At 38.3% G+C, this 13,563-nt stretch overlaps 1 protein-coding gene across 14 annotated transcripts in view; it reads right to left on the bottom strand.

Moving 5' to 3' along the window:
- The window catches only part of ABCC9 (ATP binding cassette subfamily C member 9), a 137,175-nt gene that overhangs the window by 21,094 nt on the left and 102,518 nt on the right, over positions 1–13,563 (bottom strand). For all 14 annotated transcript variants that reach the window (XM_032347705.1, XM_032347707.1, XM_032347696.1 and 11 more), the window contains one exon: positions 9,225–9,327. In XM_032347705.1, the coding sequence (XP_032203596.1) occupies positions 9,225–9,327 (103 nt within the window). The remainder of the gene's footprint in view (positions 1–9,224; positions 9,328–13,563) is intronic.

Genomic DNA, 13,563 nt, shown 5'->3' with positions numbered 1-13,563 from the left:
ATGTCACAACTCTGAGATCATGAACTGAGCTGAAATCAAGGGTTGGATGCTTACCCGACTAAGCCACTCAGACAGCCCACATCTGTCCATTTTTGAACACTTCTTCCTTTCCCATTCCCCAGCACTCTTAGTCACTGTTACGTCTTACCATTTGAAAAAGAAATCTTAAAAACTTTCATGCTGATGAGTCATATGTACCAGAAGCAGGTAACATTTCAGGCATGAGCACCTCTAGAACTATTTCAAGTCTCATTTCACTTGTGACCTTCCTAGCTAGACATGTCTCTGATCCCTAAAAAAAAAAAAACCAAAACCTAATAACTAGGTGATAAGGCTTTAATGACAGTAATGGGAGTGTTTAACATGCTGGCGTCAACAAATGATGTTACTCAAATCCGCTCACAATGTGTGCATTCCTGCCTCTTTTTAGAACACATCCAAAGATTCAGGTCTTGAAGAGGAATCAATAATCCCAGCCTTGAATCAGAGCTCTGGGTTCAGAGGCTGACTTTGCCAATTACCACACAAATACTTTAAACCCCTTTGAAACTCAGTTTCTTTGGGAAATAGAAATGATACCTAATTCAAAGACTTTGAAAGGACTCAGAAAAGATTAAATACCCGTTGGATTTCACCACCTCCATGTACCAGGATGTCTTTTTTCCTCTGGATGATTTTCAAATGTTTGAAGAAGCTTAAAAGTTTATGTGCGCCATAAAACATCAAAGGTTACAAAGAGGCTCTAAAATTTAATTCCATAATGATTTCCATGATCTTTACAAAGAATAAAGAAAGAAATCATGCAGAGTTACTCTCTTGAGGCAGTAAATTCCCAAGAGGTAGTAAATACTCCTTGGATTGCTTCTTCCCGTTGGACCATGTGTTAACAACTCGTCACATCTCCATTAGACAGTACTTCTTTCTTTTCCCTTTATTTGAAGCAACAACTACACGGGTACATAATCTAACCAGTCTGGGCCACTCTTGGAATATGAATTTTTCCTTCCAGCCCTCTGTGCAAAGTTAATATTTCTGAAGGTCTGTCATAAATTTGTAACTTCTATATTATCTTTTATAAAAAGACTCATAAAAATTTTCTGTGATGAGTCCCAGAGTAAGTTAGTATCAGGAGATACTTTGAGTAAGGCCCTTCCTCCAGCTTGATATAAAGAAACACGCCATTCAGCTTCTGAGAAATTTCTGTGGGTAAAGGACACACTAAGGATTTGAATCAAGGCACCTTTTTATTAACTTCTATTCGTCACTTCTTCCCAGATGACCTTATTGGGAGGAAGAGCTTTGTTCATTCATATAGTCATTCTCGTGTGTGTGTGTGTGTGTGTGTGTGTGCATTGGTTTTTAAAAAATTCTACTTACTTAACATATAGTGTAATGTTAGTTTCAGGAGTAGAATGCAGTGATCCATCACTTACATAGAACACCCAATGCTCATCGCAAGTGCCCTCCTTAGAGTCCATTGCCCATTTAGCACATCTCCCCATCCACCTCCCCTTCATCAACCCTCTTTGTTCTCTATAGTTAAAAGTGTGTTTTATGGTTTGCCTCTCTCTCTCTCTTTTCCCCCCATGTTCATCTGTTTCATTTCTTAAATTCCACATATGAGTAAAATCATATGGTATTTGTTTTTCTCTAACTGACTTATTTTACTCTCTAGCTCCATCCACATTGTTGCAAATGGCAAGATTTCATTCTGTTTTTAGTGTATGTGCTGCCGAAGTGAACACTGCTTCTTTTTTTATGGATGAGTAATATTCTGCTTCTTTATCCATCAGTCAATGGACACTTGGGCACTTTCTACAATTTGGCTATTGTTGATAATGCTGTTATAAACATCGGGGTACATGTGTCCCTTTAAATCAGTATTTCTGCATTCTTTGGGCAAATACTTGGTAGTGCAATTCCTGGGTCATAAGTTAGTTCTATTTTTAACTTTGTGAGGAACCTCCATACTGTTTTCCAGAGGGGCTTCACCAGTTTGCATTCTCACTAGCAGGGCAGGAGGGTTCCTTTGTCTCCATATCCTCGCCAACATCTGTTTTTTCCTGTGTTGTTAATTTAAGCCATTCTGACAGGTGTGAGATGGTATCTCATTGTGGTTTTGATTTGTATTCCCTGATGCTGAGTGTTGTGGAGCATCTTTTCATGTGTCTGTTGGCCATCTGGATGTCTTCTTTGAAAAAATGTTTATTCATGTCTTCTGCCCATTTCTTGACTGGATTATTTATTTTTGGGGTGTTGAGTTCGATAAGTTCTTCATAGATTCTTGGTACTAACCCTTTATCAGATATGTCTTTTGCAAATACCTTCTCCCATTCCAAAACTAAAAGACAATGCAATGTTTTTTAGTTTTGCTGATTGTTTCCTTCCCTGTGCAGAAGCTTTTTGTCTTGATGAAGTCCCAATAGTTCATTTTCGCTTTTGTTTCCCTTGCCTCCAGAGAGGTAGTGTCTAGTAAGAAGCTGCTGTAGATGATGTCAAAGAAGTTGCTCCCTGGGTTCTCCTCTAGGATTTTGATGGTTTTCGGTCTTATATTTAGGTCTTTCTTCTATTTTGAATTTATTTTTGTGCATGATGTAACGAAAGTAGTCCAGTTTCATTTCTGGACATTTCACCTCTGCATGTGGCTATCCAGTTTTCCCAACAACATTTGTTGAAGAGACAGTCTTTTTCCCATTGGATATTCTTTTCTGGTTTGTGGAAGGTTAGTTGACCAAAATGTTGTGGGGCCATTTCTGGGTTTTTCTATTCTGTTCCACTGATTGATATGTCTGTTTTTGTGCCGGTACCACATTGCCTTGATCACTACAGCTTTGTAATATAATTTGTCCAGAATTGTGATGCAACCAACTTTTTCTTTTTCAAAATTGTATACATTCTTTTTAAAGTATAACAATAAAATAATCACGGAGTTTCAAGAAATGGATAGTAGACAGTAGGCCTAAGGTAAACATTATGAAGGAAATGCAAAACATTATGCACTCAATCTATCTCTTTTCTTCTCTTTTTCTCTCTCTCACATCATACCTCTCCCCGTTAAATTGACTATGGAACCTTATATTTTATATTGGGGTCTGGATTCACTCATTATATAGAACTAAATGGTTGATTCGGTTAGATGATTTAATTATTTTCTATTGACTTAAAAATGATAATTCTGGTAATAGATAAATAGCCTTAGCCTGGCAATACCGCCAGCAAGAGAAGTGAAAACAGACAAAGGGAGGGAAGAGAGGAGGCTGATGAGTAAGTTTGAGCTAATATATATTTTCTGGCTCTCTTTCATGGCTAATGTTTTTAAAACTACTTGAAAGATTCTCAGTATGATCATCAGACACTGTTATTTTTAAGAGTCCAGTATATAAAATATGTCAAAATTTATATATAAAGTAAAATATCTTAATATTTATATAGATATCTATTTGTAAGGTATTTATTTTACATATATAAAGTATACATATATTTTTTATTTAACTTCAAGGTAGTTAATATACAGTGCAGCACTGGTTTGAGGAGCAGATTGCAGTGATTCATCACCCACCTACAATCCTCAATGCTCATCCCAGCGAGTGCCCTCCTTAATGCCCATCACCTGTTTAGTCCATCCACCCACCAGTCACCTTCCCTCCAGCAACCCTCATTTTGTTCTCTATATTTAAGATTCTATTATAGTTTGTTTCCCTCTCTGTTTTTATCTTATTTTCTTGTTTTATTTTTTATTAAAGATAATGTATAGAGATAAATGTTTTTGACATCTCAGCAGTAAGGAATAGCTTTTGGAAGTACATTGATAGCACACTTTCCAGGGGATGAACCCGTTTTCAAAATCTACAGTCTACTAAATTCATATAGATACGAGAGCTTAAAAGCCAGTATGTCTGCAGCTTAGTAGCTATATAACAAAGTTATTTTATTTATTATAAAAAATATTCCTCATCCCTTTTTTTAGAGAATGCTATTCTTCTTGTCTTCTAGTTATACCAGCTAGATAGTTTCAGATCACTCCTGGACTATTGCCACTGCTCAAAAATCTTTTTTCTATGGGGTATTGAAAGGAAAAAAGTAACATTTGCAGGGGCAGGACTGTGGGACATGGATTGTGCTAGGTGCTCTCTGTAATGAAGAGTATGAGATTTGGTGTCAGAAAAAAAATTATTTTTTCTAAAAAAAACTAAAACAAAACTTTTTTGTAATGAATTTGGAATGTTTTAGAGTAATTATTCAGAATTTCACCTTGATCTGCATAAGAAAGGAAGCTCCCTTGTGCACCATTTTTATCAAGAAGACTCATAGCAAAATCACTAAGTTCCATTAACCTCCCTTCAAACCGTTCAGGAGTACAGATGTGTGAAGTTGATTGATAGTAAGAGCTTGTGTTAGCTCTCTATTTTTCACTTCATTTACCATTTTTTAAAGATTTTATTTATTTATTTGTCACAGAGAGAGACAGAAGGAGAGAGAGACAGTGCATACAAGCAGAGGGAGAGGCAGGCAGGAGGAGAAGCAGACCCCCCGCTGAGCTGAAGGAGCCACTTAACAAGTTTAATGAGTTACAAAGTGATTCTATACTTACACCTTCTTTCCTTTCTTTGCAATATGCCAACAACAAAATAATTTCAATGCAATCAATTAAGAAAAGAGAAGTGGCTGATCTGAATAACTCACACAAAAGAGAGCAAATTCTTAGGGATCACTAGCAGTATTCATTCTACTGCTTAGCCCTTACCCATCCTAACTAATCCATTCCATGAAAATACACCTGTGGTCAAAACGAAACAGAAGCTACTGCACATAAAAATTGCCAGTTCTCCAAGAGGGCCCCACTGCCGGACATTGTATCTGGATAGTGATAAACTATAACTTCCATCGAGTTTGTGAATGCAACACTCCTTCCAGGGATAAGCCTCTGATTTCCAAGTCAAAAGAGAGGCCTCTTTGTCCAGATTTCTAGTGATTCAATGACATGTATCTATCTATGGGATTAGAGTGAAAATGGGAATTTTCTATAAAACAGACTTACAAATGGTTAACAGCAACATAATCTCTACGCAGCCCTCAGCAGTACCACTCTCTCGGACCACTGAGTACCTGGGAGCATAGAGCAGGGCCTCCCAACCACAAGATCAGAGCACACCTGTCTGTGCTGGAGTTAGGAATACACAGAAAAGTTCTGTGCTGTTTTGTAAAATCAACTCTCGTGCAAGCTCACCCTGAAGGCTATTTTCACTTAAGCCTGTTGATGTTAAAGTTTTTTTTGGTTTGGGTGGTTTTTTTTTTTTGGCTTCCTGATGTGAATTTTCTTTTATCCTTTCACCACACAGCAAGACAAAGCCTTGGAAAGACAGCCTTTAGATAGAGTTACACAATTTTCGCAAATGGAAACACCGATGCCAAAGAACTGGAACTGTTTAGTGCAGGGCTGAAGAGAAAACGCCGTGCTGAACAAAGGACTTAAGCAGCATTCAAAGGTTAGGCTGTAGAGACACCCTGCACATGACTGGGGCCCACTTCACTTGGTACCCAGAGGAACAACACTCCCCTCTCTGCCAAAGCAAGCCGGGTGGTCACAATCCAGCTCCTTTCCCACTAGCCAAATTATTCTTTTAGACTCTCGTCCTTTTTTGATGCGAGTGTATTGTGACCTTCATTTTTTTCCTAATTCGGAACGAATATGAAGTGACTATGGTGGGCAGGGCTATGTAGTCCATAGGGAAAGCTGTTGACTCAGAGAAAGGGAATAACTTGTGATTGTCTTAGCTCTTGCTTAACTTGACCAGGAAAAGAAACGAGAGCCATATATTTAAAATAAATTAGAGAATAAACAAAAATTGGATGGGGCTCATGGATCTTCTGAAATCCCACAAGAGGTGTTTCTCTGGTTCCTCCTCCTTCCTTCTCTTGAGATTTTCCATCCAGGGAATTCAGTGGCATTGCTTCTGAAAGCTCGAACTGAGAGTGAAGAGGAAGGGAAAAATAGCCACAGAAAGCAATGATAAGTTTTCTCCTCTTTCTCTTCATGAAGGCGATGAGTCCATGAATTAGAGTTGGTGAAATCCCCAGATCTGCATCAGGAAATCCTGTTGGCTTCTTCTGATTTATGCCTAATGCCCCAACCTTCCTTGTACCGTTTTAGTTGTGTTTCTGCTACAGGAACTCTAAGAATATTAGCTATAAGCAGATATTTTTGCTAAATGAGGAATATGGCAAAGAACAGAGAAAGGAGGGGGTGTGTTGTTACTGTGGGTAAGTAAGATCAATGCAGATTCAGTGAACCAAATAGAAGTTTTCATTACTTATTTTTCTAATGACTTACAAGGCAGAATATGTCCAGCTGTGGGGGTCAGAGAACAGTTCACACCCTTGTCCCCAAGGTCCCGTATCTCAACATCCATGTTTCTGACACAAGATCCACTTATTTCAAAATGAAATCGTGTCTCCAGTGATGGAGATGTGTCCACAAGAGCACAATAGTAATGAGGTCATTATATGTGTACAACTGGAAGAAAAGTTACTTCTTAATAGGAGTTATCTAGTTAACTGATTCCATACTCCTACTATAGCATATGTTCTTGAATTACACATTTGTAGTTGAATAAAGATTCTGATATTAACATATTCTGAATAATATCCTGGTTCTAACGAAAACTCTCAAGGTACTGAGAAGAAGAGAGTGAATCTGACTAGTTTAGGTTGGATCACTGGGGTTGTCTAGAGGGGTGTGTGTGTGTGTGTGTGTGTGTGTGTGTGTGTGTATGCATACCCACATAAACTTACTGACACACACAATTAGGCAAAAAAGACAAATCTAAACAAAAGACTTTGGACCCTGATTTCTGTCAGCAGAGATGTCTGGAATTTTACAATAAATCAGCAAGTTCCTTTCCAAAACTTACTTTTACCCAGAAACAGAAGCAAAAGTTTCCTTTTTTTTTTTTTTTTTTGGTATAGTTTTTAAGGGAGAGCTCTGGTAATGAGACCAGACAAGAATTCTTGGAAGGATCAAAATACACAGAAAACAAAGACAAGACACACAAACAAATGTATCTTCAAGGAACAGAATGGATGGCAGAGCCTGCCATTCCTGTTTCAAACATCAGTATTTTCTTTAGGTCTCTACAGCTGAAAACTTGAATTCTTTTACATTTGGGTTGTCCCGCTGCCTTTTCACATGGGGTTTAAAGTAATGAGCCGTGAGTCAAACTGAACTAAAGCCATTCTGAATCTGGCCACTCTTCCTCTCTAATTTCTCCTGACCTCCCCTTTCTTGGCAGTCTAAAGGCTCTAATATCTTGTCTTTTGGCTACGAGAGCAGAACATATGGTTTGCTTGAAGATTCTTGTTAAACACTTGTCCATTAACCTGACAGTAGGAAGTGCTAAAGAACAGAAACAGGAGTCCAGTCAGACATTCACCTCAAGTCCAAAGCAAACACACTTGCCCCCTAAAACACCTGCTTGATCTCCAAGTTAAGAAAAATCAAACAATGAAGGTAACCATTGACATTTTCTATTATGATTTGGGGACATTCTTTCATCAAGTTCTTTCATGATTTATTCTGTTTTTCAGATATGATTGGGTTTTTTTTTTTTTCTTCCTTAGAGAAAACAAATTTAAAAAACAAATAGAAGTTTAAAACAATGAATTAGGGTCTGGATAGGATCTGGGAATAATGTCTTAGTTTTGTTATAAATCAAGCAACACTTCATCTGCCTTTATGCTCTCTATAGGTAATTCAGGAGACATTTTGCCCAACCCCTACAGCTAGCTGGAAGGAATTTGTTATCAACAACCAATGGTTCTATCTAAAATTTATAAAATATAATTGTGTTATGTCACTGAATAATTTCTACATTGTAACTAATAAAGTGGAAGAGAGTCTCTGTAAACCAGTGGGAAATCATGACGACTAAAGCCCAAGACGGGGGCAGGGACACGGTCCAAGAATCCATACCAACCTGTATCCCTCCATCAGCAACTCAGATTATACTTGGGCTCTTTCATTTCTAACTCATCAAATTCCTTTTACTATTTGCCTTCTTTGGTCTGTTGAGTTTTGAAAGCCTGAATATAGTAGACATGATAGCCTTGTAATAGTACAGATAAACTTCCTTTTCCTTTGGACAAATGGATAGATAATTATTTTCTTATTTTATTTTTATTTTTTTAAAGACTTTATTTACTTATTTGAGAAGGAGAGTACAAGGAGGGTGGAGGGGAGAGGCAAAGGGAGAGGGAGAAGCAGACTCTCCACTGAGCAGGGAGCCCAGCACCCTGGGATCATGACCTGAGCTGAAGGCAGTGGCTTAACGACTGAGTCACCCAGGTTCCCCGATAGAAAATTATTATGTTTTTTAAAGATTACAGACAACTCATCATTACCACCAAAGTAGCATATTTATAGTACAGATTATGCAGACCAGTCTGCAAACACATTTCCTTCCTTTCTGGAACTTGTGTCCCATCCATCTCCTGGTTCATACTCCAGCTGTTTGGCTCATGAACCACTTACCACAGCAGGTGCTGTTTCTATTCACTTATTTATTTATTCATCCTTTCATTCAAAAGACATTTGTTGAGTGCACCTGCTAATCAGGAAACTAGGGGCTTTATATTATTATTTTTCATCCTAATATCCCCATGAAGTACATTTTTTATTCCTATTTTACAGATGAGGAACAGACTCAAATTAATTAACTTGCTAGATCAAGTCTGTATGATGCCAAATCATGTGCCTGTCCTCCTCCTTCACAAGGGATAGAAGAAGGTGACAGATGATTAATTGCAGTTTTTTTACATTTTGCGCTAATGTGATCCTTCACTGGCTTAAAACACAGAAAGTCACCATCTCTTCCAGGCTTGCCCTGCTCAGTGAAGGAAACAAGTACATCTGTTCACTTGTCAAATTCATTCTTTTGAAAAAAAAAAATGAAGTTCTACAAACATTTGCCATTCCATTAACTTATGTGATCTAGAGACTAATGAACACAAAATGAATTTTTGCTTTTGGGGCTATTTGTCTTGCCATTAGCTAAAACATTATGACAAATTTCATCTGTAACATAAACAAACCTGAGCTATTTTAATGTTCGGAAAAAGTGAAGTTAGTGTGGCTCTCGGTGCAGGACTAATTTTTACAACTGTCTCCCTCTTTGCATCAGGCCCCTTTTTTGTTTGGATTCCATTTGGAAATCACGAAATGGACGTACCGTTCTGACCTCTAGCCATCTGTTGGCTGCTGAGAGGAATAAGTAGGCAATGTTGTTCGTATCCGTCAGTTCCAGCATACGTTGCTTAAATCTGGTTTCATGCCTGTAGAAAACAAAAATATGATCATGCTAGCCACCAACAGGAGAAATAATAAGAAACAGTCACACTTACTACTACACTGTTTACTCAACATCGTGACAAACGGATGGGATGGAATGACTAGTAAATGGACTCCTACTTCAAAATAAAGGCCAGCTGCTACTGCTTTGCTGCACGCTTACTGGGGAGGGTGTGGTCCGTCCTTCTTCCTTTCTTAGACCCCTGCTATGAAAAGGAAGCTTTCTGATGACAAATTCCTATTAAGGATCACTTCATAAATTTCCTCATAATTTTGCGGCCACAAAAACAAGGCATGGCCTGTGTTGCAAGGGCCTTACAAAAACCCGAGTAAGTTGTACAGAAGCGCAATAAGCTCTACCTACTTTTTATTGCCTTTTTTTTTTTAACTTTTCCAAATAACACAGTTAAAGGTAGATGGGAGGAGCTGAACGAGGACAAGAGAAGACAGGAAACTATGCATGTGTAACAGGCAAATAGATACTTTTAAATTTCTCCTTCTGCTGGGGTTTCTGGGAACCAAAGAAGGAAACTGAGTAGAAAGAAGTAGAGGATGGAGGTCCTTGGAGGCGGCAGATGTTCTTGTTAGATGAGATAACTTATGCTCAAGGTTCTAAAATATTTGTAAGGATGGTCACTGCACGAAAGGAACTCTCAGCCTATGGTACTTATAGGATTTTATGACAAACACAGTTTAGATATTGATCCCTGGCAAAATTCAGTTCATTCTTGGAAATCAACATCATCAGACCAAATTCTGGGTAATCCGTGTTATAAATGAAACTTCTAATAAGAATTTTATCCATCTGAACATGTGAGCTACTTTTTCACAGAACTCATGCTACATGGTGATAAATCTTTCCAAATAACAAAAATAGTCTCTTTTCATTTTTCAGTTATTTTCCGTGAATAACAAAAACAATGGAAAGCTGGATAATATAATCAAAATAACTGATTTGAAGGTTGGAGGAAATGCCAAAACAAAATGTGGTCTATTTACTCTTCATGGCCATGACTGTTCATATATGGACCACTTGTCTGCACATTACATTCCTAAGGCATAGCCAAGTTTCATTTGACAGCTCAGAAATGATTCCTGTTTGATAAAAGACTGCCCCAAGTTTCCCCAAATCTTCAAATGAATTTGCAAAACTTTATATTAAACCATCACTATGTCACAAGTCCTGTGTGGGGCGTTCACTTGGCCCACAAAGTTGTCCATACAGGCCAATATAAAGCAGATACTTGATATCTGTCCAATCCATCTGATCATTCCAATATGCCAAACCAGATAAATCAGATAACTGAGTCAGACAACATCTGATCTACAATAATCAAAGGATTTGACAATCAGAGCCAAATAATTACCTCACTTTGAGTTATGAGTTTGCAGCCTTGACCTAAATGCCATGTACAGAAGGACCTACACGAAAGAGCAACTTACTGGAGTGGGCCTGAGCAGTCCCAGGAACATGCCTGTCTTGTACTGGGATGGCCCCTTAGAACTGAAGAGAGTGAATAAGGAAAAGGCAGAATGGCCCACAGGACTAGAGGATTTACTGCAATAGTGGATATAAATGGTAATGAGATATATCTTCCTAAGGAACAACATTTCTGTATTTGCAATGTTAGGGAGATTTTTAGCCATTCATTCCGAAACTTTGCCAAACACCAACTCTATGCAAGACATCGGGGGGGGGGGGAAATATATATATATATATATATATATGAACAAGATGTAACCTCTGCCCTTGAGGAACACTGTCTTTAGGGAAGGAGGTAAACACGGTGTTAACAAGCAAGGACCATGCAACTCAGAGGCTGGTTATAACAGCCCTGTGCACGAAACGCTACTTGAATATAAAAAAAGGGGGCAACTCGCACAGGGAAGGAGCTAGAGGATGGGGAGAGAAGGAGGATTAAGCAAAGTTTCATGGAGGACCTGGAGGATGATCTAAGTGAGGTTTTAAAGGATGAGATGAATGCTTCAGGTTAACAAGGGAGGACAAAGCTGTGGAAACAGTAGGAACAACATGAGCAAAGGCACAGAAATGAGAAAACTCATCATGTTCAGGGGCTCAAGAGAGGGTTCGCTCTCTACAGGACGGTGGTAATGGAGAGATTGGGGATGGGGCCCACTGGACCAAAGCCACTGGACCACCTTTTAGATGAACATCAAAGACTTTATTCTGACAAAGTGCTTTGTCTGGGATGCTTCTTACTCTTCATTTAGTTGTGGGATATTGTTTCAGATGCACTCTTAAAGAGTTTGTAAATGGAATTGGCAACGGTCTGAAGCAGCAGCGAGAGGGGAGGGGTGGAAATGCAGTGAACATTCTTTCTGTGTGTTTCTATTTGGCAAGAAACCTTCTGTTTTCCTAATGGAAACTTTGACACACTCAGTCTGTATCTTTTCATCCACATCCAGCTCATCTTCTGAACATTCTTAGACCTTTATTCTGTTGGACCAAAAAAAAAAAAAAAATAGGAAAGGTCACTGAAATCTCAGTCTAATTTAACTGTGAAACTTTCGTGGTAAACTACTTGAGGGAGTTCAGTGCCGCGTGTGAGTACACCACGAACCCTGAATGCAGGGGAGGAGAGGCAGCCTAATCAGTAAATGCTAACTTTCCAAAAGAGCTGAAGACTCTGGGGACTCTGGGTAGCCTGAAAGAAAGGAAGAAATGGATGGAAAAGAAGATGTTTGATTCTTGACCAAAAGCACCAAATGTAAAGACTCTAGAATTTTATTCATAGCAGCAGCACTGTCCCCACATTTTAAAACTTCTTTTGGTTTAAAAATGCTGATATTTGCGGTACTTAATATTTACTTTAGAAATGAATGTTAAAAGATATAAATCTGGATGACTATGACGCAGATACTTCTCCATAAAAAGTTCGGTTGTCTTTTGTTTCTTCCAATCATAATTCAAGCCTTGAAGATTTAACACATAGTATTTTGTTCTTCTAACTACCTAGACTTTTCCTCATGTAAAATTAGGAATAGTCATGCTAAATTCTGTCCATGTGTCTAACAAAGAAGAAAAATGAAAAGCCTAAATCTTGACTCTTGGTCAAGTTCCTCTGTCATTCTAAACTGTTTTTTCCTTCAAGACAATTTACCTCATTCTAGTCATCATCACTCTTAGAAAATAACTTCACCTTGTCCGGAGAGAAAACAGAGCAAGGACTGTTATATGTTGAACCCGTCAACGTCCTGCAGTGTCATCGACGAGCTTGCCTGAATCCCGGCACTTCTTGCCCCCCACCTGCCATGTCACCCTAACTGTTTTCTTTGTGGTATTTATCTGGGATGGAAGTGGAAGGCCATGTCTTTGTAGACTTTAAATATCCATATATCAAGAGTAGTACCAGCATATGTTCAATACTCAAATAGATTAACTTGAAAGGATTTATTTGGTGAAAAATGAAATCTTTAATATGATGGATGCAATGAGTACCACTGATCATTACTGGCTTCCACCAGGACACAAATTTGGTCTTAATATTATAATTTGATGTCAATCAGTAGTTTTGTCATCTCCAATAAGAGCCACTCTGATGGGAAAACACACCACTGCAGAAAGTGTGAATTTTCATGATGAAGTCTATGGAGATTGATGCAGAAATTCTGTGATACATATTGTCGATGTTTATATCGCTCCCTTCTACTTTTTAACTCAGGTTTTTATATCTAATAATATAAATATTTCTTAGAGTAGAAAAAGCTCTAATTGAAATCACTACATTTGCATTTAGGGTTCCAAGAAGATATTATACTTTAAGATGTCAATTTTCCAGATTAAATGAAATACTCAGTGCTGCCACCTTCTCTTCTGAGTTTACTTGAACAGGGAAAATAGGACCAGATCATTTTCTGAGTGTTAAGTAAACGCTTTTGATCAAAAGCTTGGGTTCTTACTGTTTACCAGTAATAACTGAAGAAAACTGGGACGCCTGGGTGGCTCAGTTGGTTAAGCAGCTGCCTTCGGCTCAGGTCATGAACCCAGAGTCCTGGGATCGAGTCCCACATTGGGCTCCTTGCTTGGCAGGGAGCCTGCTTCTCCCTCTCCTCTGCCTGCCATTCTGTCTGCTTGTGCTCGCTCTCTCTCCCTCTCTCTCTCTGACAAATAAAATCTTTAAAAAAAATAATAATTGAAGAAAACTGATTAAATCCTAAAATAACTTGATATAGTAGTATTTATTTTATTTTATTTTTAG

The sequence above is a fragment of the Mustela erminea genome, chromosome 6, assembly GCF_009829155.1.
Source record: "Mustela erminea isolate mMusErm1 chromosome 6, mMusErm1.Pri, whole genome shotgun sequence".
NCBI classification, from domain to species: domain Eukaryota; kingdom Metazoa; phylum Chordata; class Mammalia; order Carnivora; family Mustelidae; genus Mustela; species Mustela erminea.
Note: the sequence above shows the minus strand (reverse complement) of the source record. Positions and strands in the feature narration are given on the sequence as shown.